The sequence below is a fragment of the Thamnophis sirtalis genome, unplaced genomic scaffold (genome assembly GCF_051295495.1).
Source record: "Thamnophis sirtalis isolate CommonGarterSnake01/CBP01778 unplaced genomic scaffold, rThaSir2_p1.2 scaffold_15, whole genome shotgun sequence".
Lineage (NCBI taxonomy): Eukaryota > Metazoa > Chordata > Lepidosauria > Squamata > Natricidae > Thamnophis > Thamnophis sirtalis.
In genome coordinates, this window is record NW_028261395.1 from 23,259,653 (window position 1) to 23,280,320 (window position 20,668).

The 20,668-nt window shown below is 43.8% G+C and overlaps 1 protein-coding gene across 2 annotated transcripts in view; it reads left to right on the forward strand.

Moving 5' to 3' along the window:
• ADK (adenosine kinase) overlaps positions 1–20,668 on the forward strand; it is a 280,290-nt gene that overhangs the window by 16,266 nt on the left and 243,356 nt on the right. Inside the window, exons 1-2 of one of the 2 annotated variants that reach the window (XM_014062802.2) lie at positions 4,273–4,393; positions 9,601–9,675. In XM_014062802.2, coding sequence (XP_013918277.1) covers positions 4,380–4,393; positions 9,601–9,675 — 89 coding nt within the window. In that variant the 5' untranslated portion in view covers positions 4,273–4,379. Of the gene's footprint in view, positions 1–4,272; positions 4,394–9,600; positions 9,676–20,668 lie in introns of those variants that run through there. The other variant, XM_087702333.1, reaches the window with a different exon arrangement.

Genomic DNA, 20,668 nt, shown 5'->3' on the forward strand with positions numbered 1-20,668 from the left:
GGAAGGTTTCAATTAGAACTGCCTGTGGTGGCCCGCCAGTGGCTAGCAGAGCTGGCAGAAGATTCTGACAGTGAGGAGGTTTGGGGAGGAATATGAGCCAGTCCTGGAGTCTGGGGAAGGCTCTGATGAGGGCTCTGTGTTGGAGGCAGAGATGGGCCCAGGGCTGTCTGACAGTTATCAGCTGCCTTCGGAGTCAGACATCAGTGAGGCAGATGAACAGCTGGAGCTTGTTCCCAGTGTGCACATGTGCAGAGTTGCCAGATGATGGAACAGCTAAAGAACGGGGGTCATTTTGGGAGTAAAGCCACAGGTGGATGGTGAATGGCCCCTCCCAGAGGAAATAGGAGCGAAAGGGGAGTGGAGTTTGCAGGAGACAATTAGTTTGCTTCATTGGTTTGTGACTCTCCGAGACTCCTGGCCAAGTTTTGCAGCTATTGGCCTGGCAGCTCTCCAAGCCAGATAAGGTCTGTGACTGTAAATCCCCCCTTGAAAGACTTTTCTGGATGTGAATGAGAATTCACAGTCAATTAATAAAAAGGTTTTTTGTCAGGACAAAGAGTTTGCTTCATGTTCTTGGGAAGCCTCAGTCCTAACACTGCCATTGTAAGTCGGACAGGTAATATCGCATCTTAGCACTGCATCGCTTAATGACTGAGCTATGGTCCTAAGTGAGACCATAAGTGAGAGCTACCTGTCTTGCTGCAAACCTAATGCCTCCCCCATTATTTTCTTCGTAATTATGATAATCCTAGGCATTTACAACTCAAGAATCCGGGAACCTCTGGAAACTAATGCAGTCGGCAACGGTGATACCTGAGGAGGCATTTGAATTTTCTAGTTTGATTTTGATTTCTTTGACTAGCTATAACACCAGCACCAAGGAGCTTTAAAATTTTAAAAATTTTAATATTTAAAATTTAAAAGCTTTAAAATTTTAAATAAAAGCTTTAAAAGCATTGATTTCCAGAATGCTAATTGTATCCTGTGAGTTATTTCCTTCCAACAGATTTTGTTATGCCTGCCATATGTTATTCTTGGAAATCTGTTATCCAGAGCAGCATTTCCTATTTAGCTCAGACTCTTAAGTGCAGATAGCTATATATAAGTTAGTGTCACATATCAAACCGTGATTTAGTAATCCCCCGTTTGCTGGATCCTATATAACATCCTGGCTTAAGCCAGCAAACTTTGTTGAGCATGTTGTGTGAATTTGTGTTTATAGCCTAACTTTCCATTTTCTTAATGTGTGGGGCCCTCAAATTAGGTACTGTGTAGGAAAAATAGGCCCCGCTTTGTCCAGAGATCTGTCTCTGTAGTCTTCTAGTTTTTGTGTCTTAAGAGCTTGTTCCACAAAAGCTAGAAACTTGTTATGTTGAAGATACACCTGATCATCAGAGCATGTGATATGATAGGTGAACCTATGACACATGTGCCGGAAGTGGCATGCGGAGCAATCTTTCCGGGCACATGAGCCATTGCTTGTTGTTCTCCTGACTTCCCGCACGCTAGCTGGTTTTTGCATGCATGGGAGCGCCACAAACCAGAGGAGCAGTGTCCTGGCACGCATGCATGCACTGGACTCCGGGTCTTCTGGCTTCCTGCATTCGCATGTGCAGCAGCCAGCTGGTTTTCACACATGCATGGACACCAGAAATTGGAAAACCAGCTGGTCGGTGCACATGCGCCAGAAACCGGAAGCACAGCTTCCCGGTGTGTGCATGCGTGCCGGTTATCTCTCCTTCCGGTTTCTGGCGCTCTTGACGTGCCAGCACTCTGATAGGCAATGCAATGCACTGGCTCTTTTCTAGCAACCTATGAAGTTGTCTTGTTTAACCAAATTGTACTTAATAAACCACATCAGCTGGGTTCACACAACTTTTAAGGCTTTACGTCACGGCTTTATTTTCCATCTTGGTTTTAAGTTCTACTACTATTCCCTAAGATACAAACAAGGAAAACACGTCATTGTTTTAGTTTGAGGCAGCCACCAGTTAGGTAATGTAGCCATACCTGTTTTTGATCTCCAAAGCTATGCTTCTTCACCTGAAAGCAGCTATTGGAACAGAAGGTCAGCAGCCCCCATGCCCTCACCTGTTCAACTTGTTTGTCTGGCTAGGTTCCTGTCACCTGGGCCCTATTTTTGGCTGGGCCTGGGATGGTTCTCTCACAGAAACTGTGGCCTCTGTGCTCATCCTTCACGATGCAGAGGACTCTTTCCCCAGGCCTCACTTAAAGCACAAGGCAAGAGGTGGCTTAACCGAGTAGCTCTGCTTTGTGTGTGTGTGTGTGTGTGTGTGTGACATTTGCTAATTTGAAAATAGTGACAGTTAGTACAAGAAGTAACGCCGAGGAACAGCTGCAACCCAGCCACCGTCATATAAAAGGAAACCGAGTCCAGCCTAGAATTGCAGCCTGAGAAAGCTCCTAAGACCCTCTGCAGTTCTTGTAAAGGGAGGGGAAGCACATTTAGAATAAGAAGATGCAGCTACAGGTGGTTCCTCATCTTATGACCACAATTGGGACCAGAGTTTTGGTCACCAGCACATGGGAATGGAACCAATTTTAAGACCCTTTTCTGCTGTGGTCATTAAGCCAAGGTGGCACAGTGGTTAAATGCAGCACTGAAGGCTACTTCAGCTGACTGCAGTTCTGCAGTTCGGCTGTTCAAATCTCACCGGCTCAGGGTTGACTCAGCCTTCCATCCTTCCGAGGTGGGTAAAATGAGGACCCGGATTGTTGTTGGGAGCAATATGCTGACTCTGTAAACCGCTTAGAGAGGGCTGAAAGCCCTATGAAGCGGTATATAAGTCTAACTGCTATTGCTATTGCTAAATCACTACCACTGTTAAGTGGACACGGTCATTAAGTGAATCTGGTGGTGCAACAGTTATAATACTCTGAGGATCGGTCATGTCATTTCCCCCCCAAGCCATCATAAATCTGAACTGTTGTTAAACAAGTAATCATACATCAAGGATTACCTGTATTAGTTTTATAGTAAAACTATTTTATACTAGGGATGCGGTGGCTCAGTGGCTAAGACGCTGAGCTTGTCAGTCAGACAGGTCGGTAGTTCGAATCCCTAGCGCTGCGTAACAGTGAGCTCCTGTTACTTGTCCCAGCTTCTGCCATCCTAGCAGTTGGAAAGCATGTAAAAAACATGCAAGTAGAAAAATACTGCCCACCTTTGGTGGGAAGGTAACAGTGTTCCATGCGCCTTTGGCGTTTAGTCATGCCGGCCACATAACCACAGAGACGTCTTCGGACAGCGCTGGCTCTTCGGCTTTGAAACGGATAAGCAGCATCCTCTAGAGTCGGGAACAACTATCACATATGTGCAAGGGGAACCTGTACCTTTTACCTAGAATTGGCACCCATGGCCTTGGTTTCTATTCCAGGCTACCTTGAAGAATAGCCGACATTGATTTTGTACATATGAACGCACTTCCTCTCTGCACCCCTTTATGTTCACGAGAATAGTGGGGAGGGGGCTTGCCAGAGACACTCTCTCGGGTTCCAGTTCTGATCCAAACTTGGGTTCCTCGTATCCCCCCCATTGCCTCGGCTGCTGTGCTGCTTCCTCCCGTTTCTCACGTTATTCCTCCTTCCCTTCGCATTGGAGCATCAGCCCTTCACGGGGTTCGAAGGAAGTCACCCAGAGGAGCCGGTCGTGGCCCTCCTAGTTCAGCGACTGGACGCCTTGCACGAAACCCTGAAACGGGAATTGCAGGAAGGAGCCCCGCTTGAATTCGGGACAAGGGCATCGTGCGAAAGGCGGCCACACCGGGGGAGACAGTTGCCGCGATGCAGTCGGGCAGCCTCGACTTCAACGTCGCTGGGGACCTCCGTCTTGAGTTCCGCAAAGTCGGGAGAGAAACGGCACCGAAGCACCTCGAGGCCGGCCCTGCGAAGGGAGAAAAGCGCCGGGACCCCTTCGAGCACCAGCCCCTTCCCACGAGGCCCGGGGGAAGACACAAGCAGGCTCGGGAGCTCTGGCATCCCCAGCTCAGAGAAGCCGAAGCATCTCCGCTCGGCGCGCCTATCTGCGGCGCACAGGTGGGGCAGCCGCTTCCCGAGCCCGGCCGCGGGAGCGCGCCGCGTCTCCCCGGCCCGCAAGGCGCCCGGCGGAAGGGAGGAGCTGGGGCGCGTCCCCGCGCGGCAAAGATGGCGCGCCCCGCCCGGGAGCGCGCACCCCCCCTCCCACAGCCGGCTCTTCCCCCGTACCAGCCAATGGCGGCGGGCACGTTGGGTAGAAGGGAGGCGCGGCCGGGCGGCCCGAGCCCCGGGCTCCGTCCCCAGAGCGCGCCTGGAGCGGCAGGCGGGGGAAGCGCCCTGCGCGCAGGCGAGGGGGCCGTCATTGCTCGCCAGCCGCCGGCGCCATGGCCACCCTCAGGTAGGTGGGCGCCTCGTGCCTCGCCCTGCCCGCCCGGGCTTTTCAAGGGATCCTCCGCGCCGCCTGAGGGGAGAAGAGCAGAGCGCGGGGATGCTCGGCCGCCCCCGCTGCCCCCCAAACGCCGCCAACTAAGTTGGCGGGACTTGCGCCGGCTCAGCGCTCCGCAGGCGCGTGCGGGGAGAGGCTGAGCTCTCTCGCGGTCAGGGAGGAGGGCAGCCGCCGCATCCCCTGCAAGCCACAGAGCGTGGCTGTTCCGCCTCGCGCCCGCCTCTGCCCGGCTCTTTTGGGCAGCCTCCCCGGACGGAGCGGTCTGTGGTGCTTGCTGAACCGGAGGGGGGGGGGGAGGTCTCTACTGGTTCGCCGGAGCCCCAGCAAGTGGTGATTGGAATCCAAAGCGTGAGCGTTGGCGCTCTGGATACCAAAGCGTGGGGTTGCTTTTAAGCGCAGGAGAGATAGAGGGAATCCGCCCGGAATACCCGGGACGCGCGGGGTCGGTTTAAGCGGGGAGGTCTGACCCTCTTTTTTCCCCCTCGAATCCACTCCCCCCCCCCGTCCCCCTAAAGATTTTGGGAAGCGGTGCACTGCAGCGATAAGTCGCCAAGCCGCTTAGGAACAAGTCTGGCGGATGATTACAGGGTTTTTTCTTCCCCAGCTCGCTTCAAAGGGGAAAAACAGCCCGGATCTTAAAAAACAACAAACCTTGCCCGGATCTGGATCCGAAGGGTTCTTTTTAGCTGTAATGCCGGTTGGCGGGCTCGGCTAGCGGCTTGGATTCTCCCAGCCAACCCGCTAAAGCTCTTCTCTATAAAGTTTCTGGCTCGGTGGAGCTGTTTCCTAGCCGCTCTCTTTGGAGAACCTCTTCCGATCCTGTGGCTTTTTCTGACCCCGCGGGGCAAGAAGCCTTCAGGCAAGGCTCCAGTTGATGGTTCTAAGTCAGTGGTTCCCAAACTTTTTTTTTTTTTTTTGCCCATGCCCTACCTAAACATCTCAAAAATCCTGATGCCTCCCTGTGACATATAATTCTTACTTTACTCAAAAAGTGAACTCTACTCACGTGTAGGAAGCCTAAAAGGCCATTCACTTGGTTTAAGCAAGGTTGAAATGGCCCCCATTAAAAAATCTAATTGTCCCCCTGTGGGGTCTGGGCCCCACATTTGGAACCACTGTTCTAAGTGAATAAACCGTGCCCAAAAAGCAGGGCCGGTGTGATGATGGTCTCAGCAATCTAATTGGAGTTGATGTTGAAACGCTTACCCGGATCAAAAGCAAAAAAAAGTATGCTGTGAATTTAGCCCAGTTTCCTTTGGAAAAGGCATTGCCAGGTGTTTTAGGCAAGGATGGGATTGCGCCATGCAGTTCTTGCAACAAAGCTTAGGTAGGAGGGCCTTCTCTGTGGCAGGCAGGACAGTATGGAAGAAGGGGCTCTTTCTGGTCTTGGATCATCAGGAGCCCTTTCAGGCTTTGGTTCTGGCCTTTGCCAAACCCCAAATTGCTCCGGGGATGGAGCAATTGGCTCTATAGTCTGCATGGATCCATAATCTGGCTGGATTAAGAGAGCCACAAGCCATCGGGGGTTTGTAAACAAATTCATTTAAATTGAAGTTTGAGATTCATGGATTCTATCAAGTCTCTGTAGTCCTTCCGATTTGATTCGGAAAAGCTGGGAACCCAAATCCATCAATACAGAACCTGCCTGAATCTTAATTCATCCACTTCTTATCCAATCTGAAGTTTGAGATAACCTGACGGGGGCACAGAGTTGTAGAAATTGCTGATGGATGGAATATGTTCCCTTTCTTTTAACCAAGTGCAGTTTTGCTGTGACTGCCATAATATTGGATGGCTTTCTGTGTTTAATGTTCTGCTACAATTGCAAAGGACGCAGTGGCTCAGTAACTAAGCTTGCTGATCAGAAAGGTCGACAGTTTAGCGGTTCGAATCCCTAATGCCGCTTATCGGAGTGAGCTCCCATTATTTGTCCCAGGCTTCTGCCAACCTAGCAGTTCGAAAGCATGTAAAAAATGCAAGTAGAAAAATAGGAACCACCTTTGCTGGGAAGCTAACAGCATTCCATGTGCCTTCGGCATTTAGTTATGCCGGCCACATGACCACGGAGACGTCTTCAGACAGACTCTTTGACTTTGAAACAGAGATGAGCACTGCCCCCTAGAGTCAGGAATGACTAGCACATGTGTGTGAGGGGAACTTTTACCTTTATCTTACAATTGCAAGTGATTGTAAGACTTTCAACATAGTTCTGAAATAACAGATATTTCAGATATCAGAATAACCAATTATATACCTATGGGTCCAGTACGTTCAGGGTAGTTTAGCTGAAATTCTTTAGACTTTACAACAATTGCTTTACAACAATGTATAAACCCCATTACAAAGGGAGCTTCATGGCTGAACATTGATTTTCCGGTTTTCCAAGTTTATTTAACAGGACTTATATATCACTGGAATCAAAGCCAACTCTGAGTAGCGAACATACCCTATAAATAAAGCTGAAATATGCCAGTAATATTCCTGTCTTCCCAGAAGACTCTTATTAATTAATTTTTGGTAACGAGGCGTCTCAACTTTTTGAGAGCTGATTGCAGGCTTGAATTTTGGCACTAGTCAAGGCCAGAGGGGAAAAATAAAATTACTGGGGGGGAAAACCTGTGGCATGATGTTTGAAAATGAACTGAGGCTTTCTGTTTGCCAGTCTCGTGGAAAATACAGTTTCACTGCAGCTCAGCCTACATGAGGCCATCCTCTTGAAATTTCTAGAATGGCCTTCTCTAGAAATCTCAGAGATGCAGTGGCTCAGTGGTTAAGACACTGAGCTTGTCAATCAGAATGTTGGCAGTTCGAATCCCTAGTGCCGCGTAAAGTAGTGAGCTCCTGTTACTTGTCCCAGCTTCTGCCAACCTAGCAGTTCGAAATCACATAAAAAATGCAAGTAGAAAAATAAGAACCAATTTTTGTGGGAAGGTAACAGTGTTCGGTGCGCCTTTGCCGTTTAGTCATGCCAGCCACATGACCACAGAGACATCTTTGTACAGTGCTGGTTTTTCGGCTTTGAAACGGAGATGAGCACCGCCCCCTAGAGTCAGGAACGACTAGCACATATGTGCAAGGAGAACCTTTGCCTCTACTTAGAAACCTCATTTTCAGATCTGTTGGTGAACTGAACCTGAAAGAGACAATATGACATGTGAACATTCTTTTATAAACTTTGGACTAGCTTGTGACATGGAGCTTATGAATTGGAAGCATCTTCTTAAAAGAGTTACAGCTGTAGTCATTTATTGTGATACATTTCTGTTAACATCAATAATTTCCATGATCCTCTTCGCTTGTAGTGAGATAAGTCAGCAGACTTGTTCATTATCATCAAATAAACCTCTACGCACCTTTTTTTTCTTTTACAAAAAGGATTTTTAATCTTGGATATTTTTTTAATTTACTTTTAAAAAAATTAAATTCTTAAAAAATGTAAGTTTAATTTTTTTTTCATTTATGTATTTTAATGTCGGATTAAAAAAACCTGACACAGGGCTCATTTGGCTGATAAAATCTAGGCATTGGTGTCTGAACAGGGCCAGTTCGACTTCCTAAAATGTTTCTAAAACCTTTGGGTTCCATTTCAGACGTCAAAAGTTCTGGGCTCCCTTTGAGAAAAAGATTGTAATCTTTAATTAACTGGAGTCAAAATAAACCATTAAGAATGTTTGCTTCCCCCACCCCAAACACAGACACGCACAGACACTTTTAAACTCTTAATTTTAGTTAGTAGTAATTAATAAGCTAGAGATGAATCATAAAATACATTTTATCCAGAAAGACCAGCATAAAAATTTGATGCATCTGTTTTACCCTGATGGAAATCAGCGATCACTTTCGCCAAGGATGTAAGTCAGGGCTGTGAGCATGCAATCATGTGCTGGCCATGCCCATGCCTGGTTTAGCGATACGCCACCATGACGACACGAATTTGACACCCTGCTGTAAATGCATTCTATGTAGCAATAACAATCAAGTTCTATTTCTACCAATTAAATAAATATTAGAGATTGAAATGTGGAAAGCACATGCTCTATCCATGACTCCTTTTAAAAATTCGTAGCCTTTGGGGCATATTGCTATGCTGATAGGTATTTGCTCAACATATCTCAAGGCCAGAAAAAAGCTAGCTTACAGGAATTGATCAACAAAACTTTGATCTAATGTTTGCTTTCCAGCAAATGGAGTGAATTTAAATGGTTCCTCAGGCATCAGATGCCCACAAAGTTGCTTTTTTCCCTTTGGTTTTTTAAAAAAAAATCTGGATTATAGATAAAGCAGCTTGAGCTATCTTCAGGATTTTTCAAGTGTGCCTCTTGATAAAATAACATTTGAGGATTTCAAAAGCCACTTAGCTGCTGTGAACTCTGTGCTGCCTTGTGCTTTTTACACAAACACAGAAAAGCTTAAAAACAAATCTGTGAAAGGTCTTGATTGATCTCTGTTTGGCGCAGTGGTTTAGGTCATTTATTAATCCTGACTTCCTGGGAGAGAGAGAAAGGTTTTGCAGTCTCAATGTGGTTGTATATGTATAGCTTGTATAGGTAGTCCTCACCTTAGAACCACAATTGAGCCGAAATTCCCCCTGCTAAGAGAGACAGATGATCAGTGAGTTTTGTCCCCTTTTACGATCTTTCTTGCCACAATTGTGAAGTGAATCACTGTAGTTTTTAAGTGAATCTGGCTTCCCTTATTGACTTTGCTTGTCAAGAGGGTCACAAGAGGGGAATCACATGACCGTGGGCAGGACACTGTGCTAAGAAGGAAGGAAGGAAGGAAGGAAGGAAGGAAGGAAGGAAGGAAGGAAGGAAGGAAGGAAGGAAGGAAGGAAGGAAGGAGAGAATGCAGTACTGCAGGCTGACTCTGGCCACAGCCAGGAGTTCAATCCTGACTGGCTCAAGGTTGACTCAGCCTTCCATCCATTGGTGGTCAGTCAAATGAGGACCCAGATTGTTGGGGGCAAAAGGCTGACTCTGTAAATCGCTTAGAGGGGGCTCTAAAGCACTGTGAAGCGGTATATAAATCTAAGTGCTGTTGCTATAAGTGACTTTTCAGTGCCACTTTGAATGGCCACTAAATGAACTATTGTATATTGAGGATTTATAAGTACTCTGAAGTTTGTAAAATGAAGTAACTTGAATAACTTTCTCTTGCAGTGAAAATGTCCTCTTTGGAATGGGAAACCCTCTTCTTGACATCTGTGCTGTGGTGGACAAGGATTTCCTTGACAAGTAAGTCTTGAAACTGTTTATACATCTAAAACACTTTGGCTACAGCAACACTTTTGGTAATACTTTTGTCATTCTGTGCTTCTCCTCTGCTCCGTCCTCTTGGGGTAGACCTGGCTTGCTTTATTGCACCCCAGTAATATATTAACATGTACAATTTTACTTAGATTTCTATTTCTGTGCAATATGCCAGAAATGTTCTCTTGTTGAAGCCATCCAAAATTAGAATGCAGTGGGTGTAGACCAGTGGTCACCTAGTGGTGTTCTGCGAGAAAATTTTGATGATCCGCAAAAAAATCTTTGCATTTTTTATATTGCACTAAATCAGGGATCCTCAAACTACAGCCCACCAAAATCATTTAATCCTGTTAGCTAATGGGATGGGGTCCTTCAGGCACTTAGCTTGCCTGCCCCTCCCTCCCTGAGAGTCCAGGCGCTTCAGTGAGGAGCGCACGAAACTTCAGCCAGCCTCCTCTAGAGAGACAGAGTTTTCAGGAGATTGATCAAGAGCCTTGGCTGGCTACAAGACAAACATTCATTCTTGACCATATTTGAGATTCCTAGCTGCAATGAACAGCAAAGCTAGGGTTGACCCCAGGTGCTTCTCTCTGCAAACAGGCAGCCAAGCTAAGTGCCTGAAGGACACTATCCCGTCACTAATTCACTAATTCTTCAATTAACTTCATTTAAAATTATGAAGTTAGTGGTTCTTGAGGTCTGAAAGGTGGGTGACCCCTGGTGTAGACCATCACAGACTGTTTGTGAATCTTTATCGGCTGTGAATCAACATAATTCACAGCCGTTTAAATAAAGTTTTTAGTTAGTATAGCCTTTATTGTCATTGTACAAAATAAATACAATGAAATTGGTTTTTGGGACTAAGTATGTGATTTTTACTTAATCAGGAAGCCTAGGTCAGAACATAAACCAGAATAAAATGATGTCTTACTGTTGAATTAAAAAAGACTCTGCTGAGATGTGAAGATGACAGAAATGGCATAGGCTTTATATATCAGTATTGCAATCCCGCTTAAACTAGTTTTGAATTATCTACCCTTTTTCATCAGTCTCACTGCTTTACTTTTTTTCAGTAGGATAAAAGTATCTGTATAAGGCCTGATTTGGACAAATATTTGTCCCAGAAAATTCTGGAATATTCCTAGTGTTGTACTCCCAAAATCAGTTCTTGCCGACTGCAGTGCAGTGGTTGTATAATGAGATTCACATATTTCAATAGCCAGTCTTTTGTGGAATCACAATTTATTGAATAAACCACAATTGTGGGAAGTGCAAAAGATGCTTGTGTTCTGAGCTGTAGCTTCCAAATCACAACGACTGATGTTGCACAACATGTTGAAGGACAGATGCACAAGCTACATTGGCTTAGCCTCAGGTGAGAAATGAATGTGGGTCTTGTCTTAAAATCTCTGGGAGGCCTTCAGTCAGCAAAGTGGAAAAACATGGGCATAGGCATCTAAGAAAAACCACAATGATGCCGTCATGCAAATAAAACAATTTATATGTTTCATTTTTTAATTATATATTTTTTCATATTATTTTTAAGGAATGCAGTGGCTCAGTGGCTAAGATGCTGAGCTTGTCGATCAGAAAGGTCGGCAGTTCAGTGGTTCGAATCCCTAGCGCCACATAACGGAGTGAGCTCCCGTTACTTGTGCCAGCTTCTGCCAAACTAGCAGTTCAAAAGCACCTAAAAATGCAAGTAGAAAAATAGGAACCACCTTTGATGGGAAGGTAACAACATTCCGTGCACCTTTGGTGCTTATTCATGCCGGCCACATGACCATGGAGACGTCTTTGGACAGCGCTGCTCTTCGGCTTTGAAATGGAGATGAGCACCGCCCCCTAGAACTGGAAACAGCTAGAACATATGTGCGAGGAGAACCTTTACTATATTATTTTTATAAATAATTCAAGGTGACGAACCTACCTAACACTCCTTATCCCTTCTCTTTTCTCCATAACAATTACTCTGAGATGGATTAGACACACAGAGAGAGAGATACTGGTCCAAAGTCACTTAGTTGGCTTTTATGCCTAAGGCAGGGCTAGGGATTCAAGTCTCCTTGTGATGCCCAAAATCACCCAGTTGGTTTGGCTTCCAGGATAACACAGGACTAGAACTCGCCATCTCCTGTTTTGTAGCCTGGTGCTGTGACCACTAGACCAAGGGTCTCCAAACTTGGTAATCATGCTGACTGGGGAATTCTGGGAGTTGAAATCCACAACCTTTAAAGGTGCTAAGTTTGGAGACCTTTGCACTACACCAAGTCATGATATAATGTTGGTCATATTCAGGGGTGGGTTTCAACCGGTTCGCGGCGGTCCCTGTGAACCGGTTGGTCGGCGAACCCGGAAGTAAGTAACTTCCGGGAACGGCGAAGGGCGCACCTGCCCGCCCGCGGTCCTTACCCGGTTTTGACGAGTTCTGTGCTTCCACGCATGCGCAGGATGCATACAGCGCCTGCACGATCCTCCAGGAGCAGCTGGAGCATTGCACAGACGCTAGTACGCATTCATGCACCGCGCGCGTGTACGAGGACGCCGCCGGCCCTGTTCCAACCGAACCAGTTGGAACGGGGCGAGAAACCCACCCCTGGTCATATTATATAAAGACATAGCTGGCCCCTTTCTTGTCTTTTGAACAATGACATCATAATGTACATGTCATGGTTTGTCTTTCTGATCAACCTCTAAACATTAACAAGTGGGGGGAGAACAACACAACTCTCACAGGTAAAATACTCTTTGTGAATTTCTCTGGGCATTCCTTGGCAGACGAAAGATCTTCCTGACTTAATTTTTGTGAGTTTATCTAGCCCTAAATCTTTTGCTTTTTTCCCAGAAGGTACTTTATCAATCTTTTCTTTTTGTCATGTAGAAAACATTTCTTTCTTAGTCATATGATTTCTTCTCTTGTTTAGTTAAAAAAAACCAGTCACCTTTCGTTCCATTTTGGTTCCAATATCATAAATATTTGATTGCCAAAAAGAAAAATAGAATGGAAAACACACTCATTGTTTCCCTTTTTACATTTCCTGATATGTTAGAATTTTATGTGACTATCATTTTCCAGTCTCAGTATTTTGACCACTCCCAACACATGTGAATTTTTAAATTAAACAGGATAGACAAATATTTACAATTTCCATTATTGCTATCTCAATTGTTGCTTCTTTTTCATTATTTCTGGATTTCAGAGGATTTAGGTAAAATGATAATTAAGGGCACTGATGTAAATTTGTCATAGTAACATATTCTCTGGTTTCTTGGTTTCTAGCTTTTCATATGCTCATCAGGTTGCATCTTTAAAGAAATAGTGTCATGAAATAGCTGACCTAGATCTGTCTAAAATCTCATCCTTCTTGATTAAGGGGCTTTTTTTTTTTAAAGAAGGCTTTTCTGTGTTTAGAACCTGTCTGGAATGGAAGAAGATAATTTCCTTCTACAAAATGAAATTGACCCCTTCCATCTGGTTTGGTGTTTTGTCGTCGGGAGTCCCAGAGGTGTTTTTTTCCAAAAGGCAGCTGGATTATCTTGTTTTTTTCTCTGAAAAAAATTCACTTCTCATGCAAGAAGCTTCTTCAACCAAATTGACTAGGATGGTATTCTGACTTGAAGGTTGGATTAGAACATGGGTCATCAAACTACGACCCGTGGGCCGCATGTGGCCCGTGGAAGCCATTAATCCGGCTTGTGCAGGACCACGAGGCTGCCCTACCCACCCTTCAGCCGATCGCAGGACTTATCTTCGGGAGCCCCACGGGCTGGAACTGAAATGTGAGGCCAACAATTTTGGCCTGCAGACACATTCTGGAGATGAGGGAAGTGAAAAACGGGGCACACAGAGACTCCAGGAGACCAAAAAACTGGGCCATCTTCGCCTGTTTTTGGTCTGCAGATTACTTCTAGAGGCAGTGGGAGGTGAAAACAGGGCGCACAGACGCCCCAGGAGGCCAAAAAATGGGCAAAATCGCCCCATTTTTCACCTCTCCTGTCTCCAGAAGGTAAAGAGAGATAGATGATAGATAGATAGATAGATAGATAGATAGATAGATAGATAGATAGATAGATAGATACATACATACATACATACATACATACATACATACATAAGAGAGAGATGGAGAGGGAGAGAGAGAGAGAGAGAGATTTCTCAAGCTCCTTGGGGCTGAGAAGAATTGCTGCAAAACTAAGTTTCCTGAAGTGGACCACTAGACTCCTAAACAACTGAAAAAACAATCTAGTAAAAAGAAAAGTCAAGCAAAAGAGCAACATGCAAACAAAAGCAAGTAAAACATCCCCAAGAACAAAACAAGTTTAATGTGTGTGGATTGTTTAATGGACTGTTAAATTGGCCACTCCCACCTAGTCACATGACCACCTACCTACGCCCACCCAACCGGTCTGTCCCCCCCCCCCCCCCAGCAGTCTGAGGGACTCTGAATTGGCCTCCAGTTTAAAAAGTTTGAGGACCCCTGGACTAGAAGATCTCCGAGGTCCCTTCCAGGCCTATAATTCTGTGTTCTATGAACGGAGAGCTTCAGATACCAAAATTGAGATTTGGCACTTTAGTAACATTTGCAGATTGCAAGGATCCTTGTTTCTCCCCTAACCATTTGCAAACCTTGAATTATGGGGGCTAGTCCATTTTTGGTTTCCAAAAGTAGCCCCTCCTTAAACTTTGGTGTGTTTCTTGAAGCAAATCAACAGGCTGCTTAAGAGGTTCTCCATTCACTTCTTGGCAGTTTAGGGTGTGGCTTTTTACTAGCAGAAATGAAACTTCAAGACTTTGTTGACTCTGTTCAGCATGAAAATTTTGACCCAATGCTTTAAATACATTTTGTGGTTAGGGAAAAAATACAGTGGAGGAGATGATGGGCCTCTCTGTCAGCATTTCCCTAGAAGAAGGAGAATCACTCTGCTTTCACTGCCACTTCCTACCCCTAATGTAAAACCTAGTGGGTGTTTTGAGAGACTTGAGTCAGAGGAGGAATCCGGTTCTTTGCCAGTGTGGGAGAGTCTGTGGGAAGTCAGTGTGGGAGAGAGAATCGGTTGATGTGAAAAGAGATAACCCAGGTCCAGATGTGAGGTGGCTTCACATAATCTTATCACCTGTTCGTTGCACACCGAAAATGTGAGTGTGCATGTGTGCACATTTGCTTTGCTCACTGCGTGCCTTCTGCACATGCGCGTGGCGATCCACACATGTGTTTTGCTTGCACGCGCATCTTGCATGTGCGCGGCTTAGAAAGCATGGCTAAATAGGACAGCATAGCACCAGGACAGGTGAGCGGGCTCACCCGCAGGTCATCACTACCAGTTCGCCCAAACCAGTCCAAACTGGCTGAATACCACCACTAGCGCTGTGGGAAGGAAACGTTCCAGACCTGTCTTTGTGGACTCGTTGATTCGCTATAAGTCCGCCTGCAAATTCACTTTTTTTTAGCAGATTTATTTTATTATTTTTCCCTTCTACAACACCTTACAGTCATTACATCAACATTGTTATCTCATCATACCTGTACATATATATATAATATTTCGCTTCTATACTTACATACTTTATACACAGTTCTATATATATTTATATATATTGTTTTTTGGCTTAATTAATTTTATTCTTGTTTTGCAGCCATTTGTACCAATTGTTCCAAATTTCATAATATTCCGACTCTTCTTTATCTTTTAATTGCAGTGTTAATTTGTCCATCTCTGCACAATCCAAAGTTTTTTTTATCATTAATTCGTCCGAGGGGGTATTATTTTGTTTCCAGCATTGGGCAAATGCTATTCTAGCTGTAGTTAGCAGATGTGTTAATATGTACTTAATTTTCTTTGTATATTTCCCTTTGATTATTCCCAGTAGAAAGATTTTGGGTTTGTATTTTATCTGTTCTCCTGTAATTTCTTGCACCCATTTCCAAATTTTTGTCCAATATTTTTGTCTTTCCAGGCAGGTCCACCATATGTCATAATAAGTCCCTTGTACTTTTTTACACGTCCAGCAGGTCGGCTTCATGTTTGGGTACATTAACAAATTAACTTTTGACATTTTTCACAATTAATGTTTTTACTCTTGGCCGGCATGAAAACACTCTTTCCATAAAATCTTGTGCTTCTTGAATTTGCCAGCGGGGTGAGTCTAAACAGCCAAGCCAAGCAATGCTAGGAGGGTCTCCAGGCTCCCTCCTGAGATACTTAGCAAAGGTCTCTGCTTGCTTCTATAATACCGAAGTGAGAATTAGAGACTTTCTGGACAGACAGTTGGGTAAATGGCATGCCAGCTGTGATTTCCACCCTGCAGTTACTGGCTTGACGATGAGGCCAATTGTGGCTTGGTCTCCCTTGTGCTCCAATCCAGCCTTGGTTTTGTATTTCATTATTGACTTCTGCCAGAAATTGGGGAAGCTTTCGCTGATGCATCCAGGGGTGGCATTTACTTACTGTATTTTTCAGAGTATAAGATGCTTCGAAGTATAAGATGCACCTAGCTTTTGGGGAGGAAAACAATGGGAAAAAAATCTGCTTCTGCCTCCCAGCAATTTGCTTCCTTGCAACAAACAGCAAACAATACAGACAATATATACTGTTTGTAGTATTATATTATAGACTATACTTGTACAGATGCTGTTAAAATTGATGTGCTTTCTAGAAGTATAGTTATTCTCTGCTATTTAAAAGAAGATACAATAGCACCGGGCCTAATCAGATCAAGCATTTATTTTAAAAAGCTTCATTTTGTTAAGATGTCTAGAACAATAATAAAGCAGTCTTTAAAAAAAGTCTAATAATTTGAACATTCTATAGGCGTTTATAGTTATTGACTTACCTCCTTGCAGCAAACAGCCTGTTTAGCACAAGATAAAAAATTTGCTTCTGCCTCCCAGCAATTTACCTCTGGAGCAAATAGCAAAATTTCACTTTCAGTTTAAGTGCCTTCCGATCATCAGCTGTTTCAGGCTGCAGGGATTGCTACAGCCTATTGCAGCCTCTGCAAGCCCCATTTTCCCCATTTTCTGCAAGGAGGTAAATTGCTGAAAGGCAGAGGCCAAAGGGTGGGGGCCAGTGGTGGGTGGGTCTACATTCAGTGTATAAGGTGCACCCAAATTTTCACCCTCTTTTGGGGGGGATGCGTCTTATACTCCGAAAAATACGGTACCTTCCCTACCGGTTTGCTCACTTGCACGTGCCACATCTGTGCATGCGCTCCGGCTTCCACACATGTGCTTTGCCTTTAAAAAGAGCCTAAATGGGTTGCCGTAGAGCAAGTGCGGGTGGGCAGGACCACCCGCAATTTCCACTACTGGTTCGATTGAACCAGTCAGAAACTGCAGAATGCCACCTCTAGTTTCATCCCTCTTCATCCTTCTTTTGGGTTGGGATGGGACAATCAATTGCCTTCAGCTCTAATTGCTTGAAGATACCAAAAAAAAAAAAAAAAAAGATGCCATAACCTCCACAAGGATGCCCTTGTGACTCAGGACAATAACCATTGAATTGTTTCTTTTGTCCTGCCAGTTTTACACAGCATCTTGAAATGCCCCACTGCTGGTTGATAAAGCAGGCTATAATGACCCAGCAGTACAAGCAATTCTTACTTTCTGATATTAATCCTAAAATAACATGACATTTTCAGCTTCTGTGTAGCAGCGTAGAAAATTAACAAAGAATAATTAAGAGTAATTGAACTTGTTTGAGCCCGGAATGTCTCGGTCTCAACATTACCTCACTGAACATTTGTTGTTTTTTATGTCAGTGATTGTATGGTCCCTTCCTCAGATTTGTCAGGAGCAACACAATTCCAAATTTGAAGTTAGTTTTAACAAATAAGAATTGTTTTCTAGCCTTTTTTATGTACTGCTTATCCTTATTTATTATTGAATGTTTTGGATATTCAGAAAGTATTTTTGCCTGCTTTTTCCTTCTGCTGGTTAATGACTGTAATAAAGTGATTTGAATTTGGGGCTATCAACTGTTCTCTTGTTTTCATGCCAGCTGAGTGTTTATTGCTTCTTCTTGGCAGAGACACCCCTGTCTTTAGAGTTAATGTTATTAAATTTTAGGAGGTTAAATTTTGAGTTCTTTTTAGAGGGTTTTTCAGATGCCATACGTTGATGTGCATGACTTGCTTTACCTTGAAAAGTGGTGATGTGTAGAGTCTTGCTTAATTAAAGCAATGTTTTCATGGTTCAACAACACGGGGATTTTAAGACCGTGAAGAGTATGTTATTTCTTATTAGCCCAATTCTGTAAGTCAGCTGAGGCCAATTTACTCACTGGCTGTGTGTGATGAATTGCTATACAGTATGTGTTTAAGTAGCGAAACTGCATTGTGCTTTTAAGATGCAGAAACCGCTCACATTTCTGTTATAGTTCCTGCAATATAAATCCCACATCTAGCAAACTGCATTGCAAATGTGAAGTCCAGTTGTTTTATTTATTTGTTTGCGGAGTGGAACTATGAGAATTTGTCAACGGAAAGAAATGCTTGTTTCTAATTTTAACCTTTATAGCAAGATTTTTGCCACATAATTTGTGTGTTCAATCCAGAAGGTTCCTGTTGTGGCCCGCCAGTGGCCAGGAGAGCTGGCAGCAAATTTGGACAGTGAGGAGGTTGGGGAGGAACATGGGCCAGTCCTGGAGTCTGGGGAAGGCTCTGATGAGGGCTCTGTGTCAGAGGCAGAGATGGGGCCAGGGCCATCTGACAGTTATCAGCTGCCTTCAGAGTCAGACATCAGTGAGGCAGATGAACATCTGGAGCCTGTTCCCAGTGTGCACATGCGCAGAGTTGCCAGATGAAGGGAACAGCTAAAGAACAGGGGTCGACTTGGGATTAAGGCCACAGGTGAATGATGAATGGCCCCTCCCAGAGAAAATAAAAGAGGAGCGAAAGGGGAATGAAGTTTGCAGGAGACAATTTGTTCGCTTATTTGGTTCGGTTCCACCACAAAACCGCGGAGGACAAAATCGCGCTCGACGAAAGCGCGCATTTGACGTCATCACAGCGCGACGAAAACATCGCGCTGTGATCGAAAAATGTAAAAATAAAGCGAAAACCTTACCCTAACCCCCCCAAACCTAACCCTAAACCTAACCCTAAACCTAAACCTAACCCTAAATGTAACCCTAAACCTAACCGTTAACGTAACGCTAAACCTAACGCTAACCCTTAACCTAACGCTAAACGTAACCCTAACGCTCTAAACCTAACCCTAACCCTTAACCTAACCCTAACCCTTAACCTAACCCTAACCCTAAACCTAACCCTTACCTTTATGTGAATCGGCTTGCTTTAATTTTAATTTTATTTCAATTTTTAATTTTTTTCGTCGCGCTGTGATGACGTCACATGCGCGCTTTCGTCGAGCGCAATTTTGTCCTCCGCGGTTTTGACGGGTCACGATTTGGTTTGTGATTCTCCGAGACTCCTTGCTAAGTTTTGCAGATATCGGCCTGTCAGCTCTCGAAGCTAGATAAGGTATGTGACTGTAAATCCTCCCTTGAAAGACTTTGCTGGATGTGAATGAGCAGAATTCACAGTAAATTAATAAAGGGAGTTTTTTATATATATTAAGTTTTTTATTTTTTTCATTTTCATAATATATAATCACATGTATACTATTACATAATCAACATTGTACTGTATTATTAAATGTTTATATCAATTCATCTTTCCATCAACTCCCAAAGACAATTATTGGCTCTTCTGCTCTGCATTCACCATATTTATCATTTTCTTCTCCGTCTCTCCTCCCCCTCCCCACCTCCTTTCTTCCCCCTGTCATCCTTCTCTTCTCTACTTCCCCTTCTTCTCTCCTTTTCCTCTCTCCCTTTTCAACTCCTCCTTTCTCTCCTCCTCTCCCCCCGTGCCCTCTCTCCTCTCCCTCTCTTCTTCCCTTACCTCTCTCCTCTACTTCACACTCTTCATCTCATTTACTTGGTGTATTTCAGCTTCCGAGCAAGCTCCATTTTATGCTGATGGTATTTATAATTCCTTTTCAATATACATATTTAATTTTAACATATATCTTCCTCCTCATGTAAAAAAAAAAAGAACAGAAAAGTATACATATATAGTCATTGTGCTTTTAACACACACACACCCCAGCCTAATTTTGGCCGAGATATAGACCTGGTTACAATTCCCAGCTATTCTCATCATTATATTTATATAATTATACATCCTTACATGCCCCCAATTTGTGATTCTGTCTTTAAATCTCAATAATTTCCCATTGTAAGTATATTCCATGTTCCCCCTCCATTTTTCCATATCTTGGATTAGATTACCCTTAATTATCTATAAATGGAATCCTTACTGTTCAATGTTCATTACAGTTCTCTTAATCTACTCTATAGAATAGCAAGCGGTACACATCTCACTTTGTTCATCATCTTAAAAGTTCTCTATATGTCCATGTTTCATACATTTTAACTCATGCTTAATTGTCCTTCTATTGTCATATTCAATCAATTAGCAACTCAGTTTAATTTTCATGTATAAAAGTGAATCACAAACCTCTGCTTTACAGTCTCCCCATATCAGGAATATTTGTCCATATTCCATATATTTTAACCATTATTTAATTATCTTTCCATTATCATATTCAATCAGTTAGCAACTCCCATTTTATTGTCATATTTAGGAATAAACCTTATTTAGCTTTATATTTTCCCATCTAACAATTTCTAGTTGTCTGATTTTTCCTAGTAAGTCTTTTTCCCCACTTCTCTGTTCCTACCTTCTCCCTTTTCTTTGTTTTGACACATCCACCCTCTTTAATTTTCCCCAAGCCACCATCAAAAAGATCTTTTATATTTCTCTTCGTTGGGGCGTAAGCTCTACTTCAATTTTCCTTAAGCCACTGACAACCTCCAAAACATCTTTTGTCTGCTTTTTATTCCCTTTTGTTGGGACACACCCTCCTTTTACAATTTTCCCTCTACCACTGCCAAATCCAATGGAGTTTTTTGT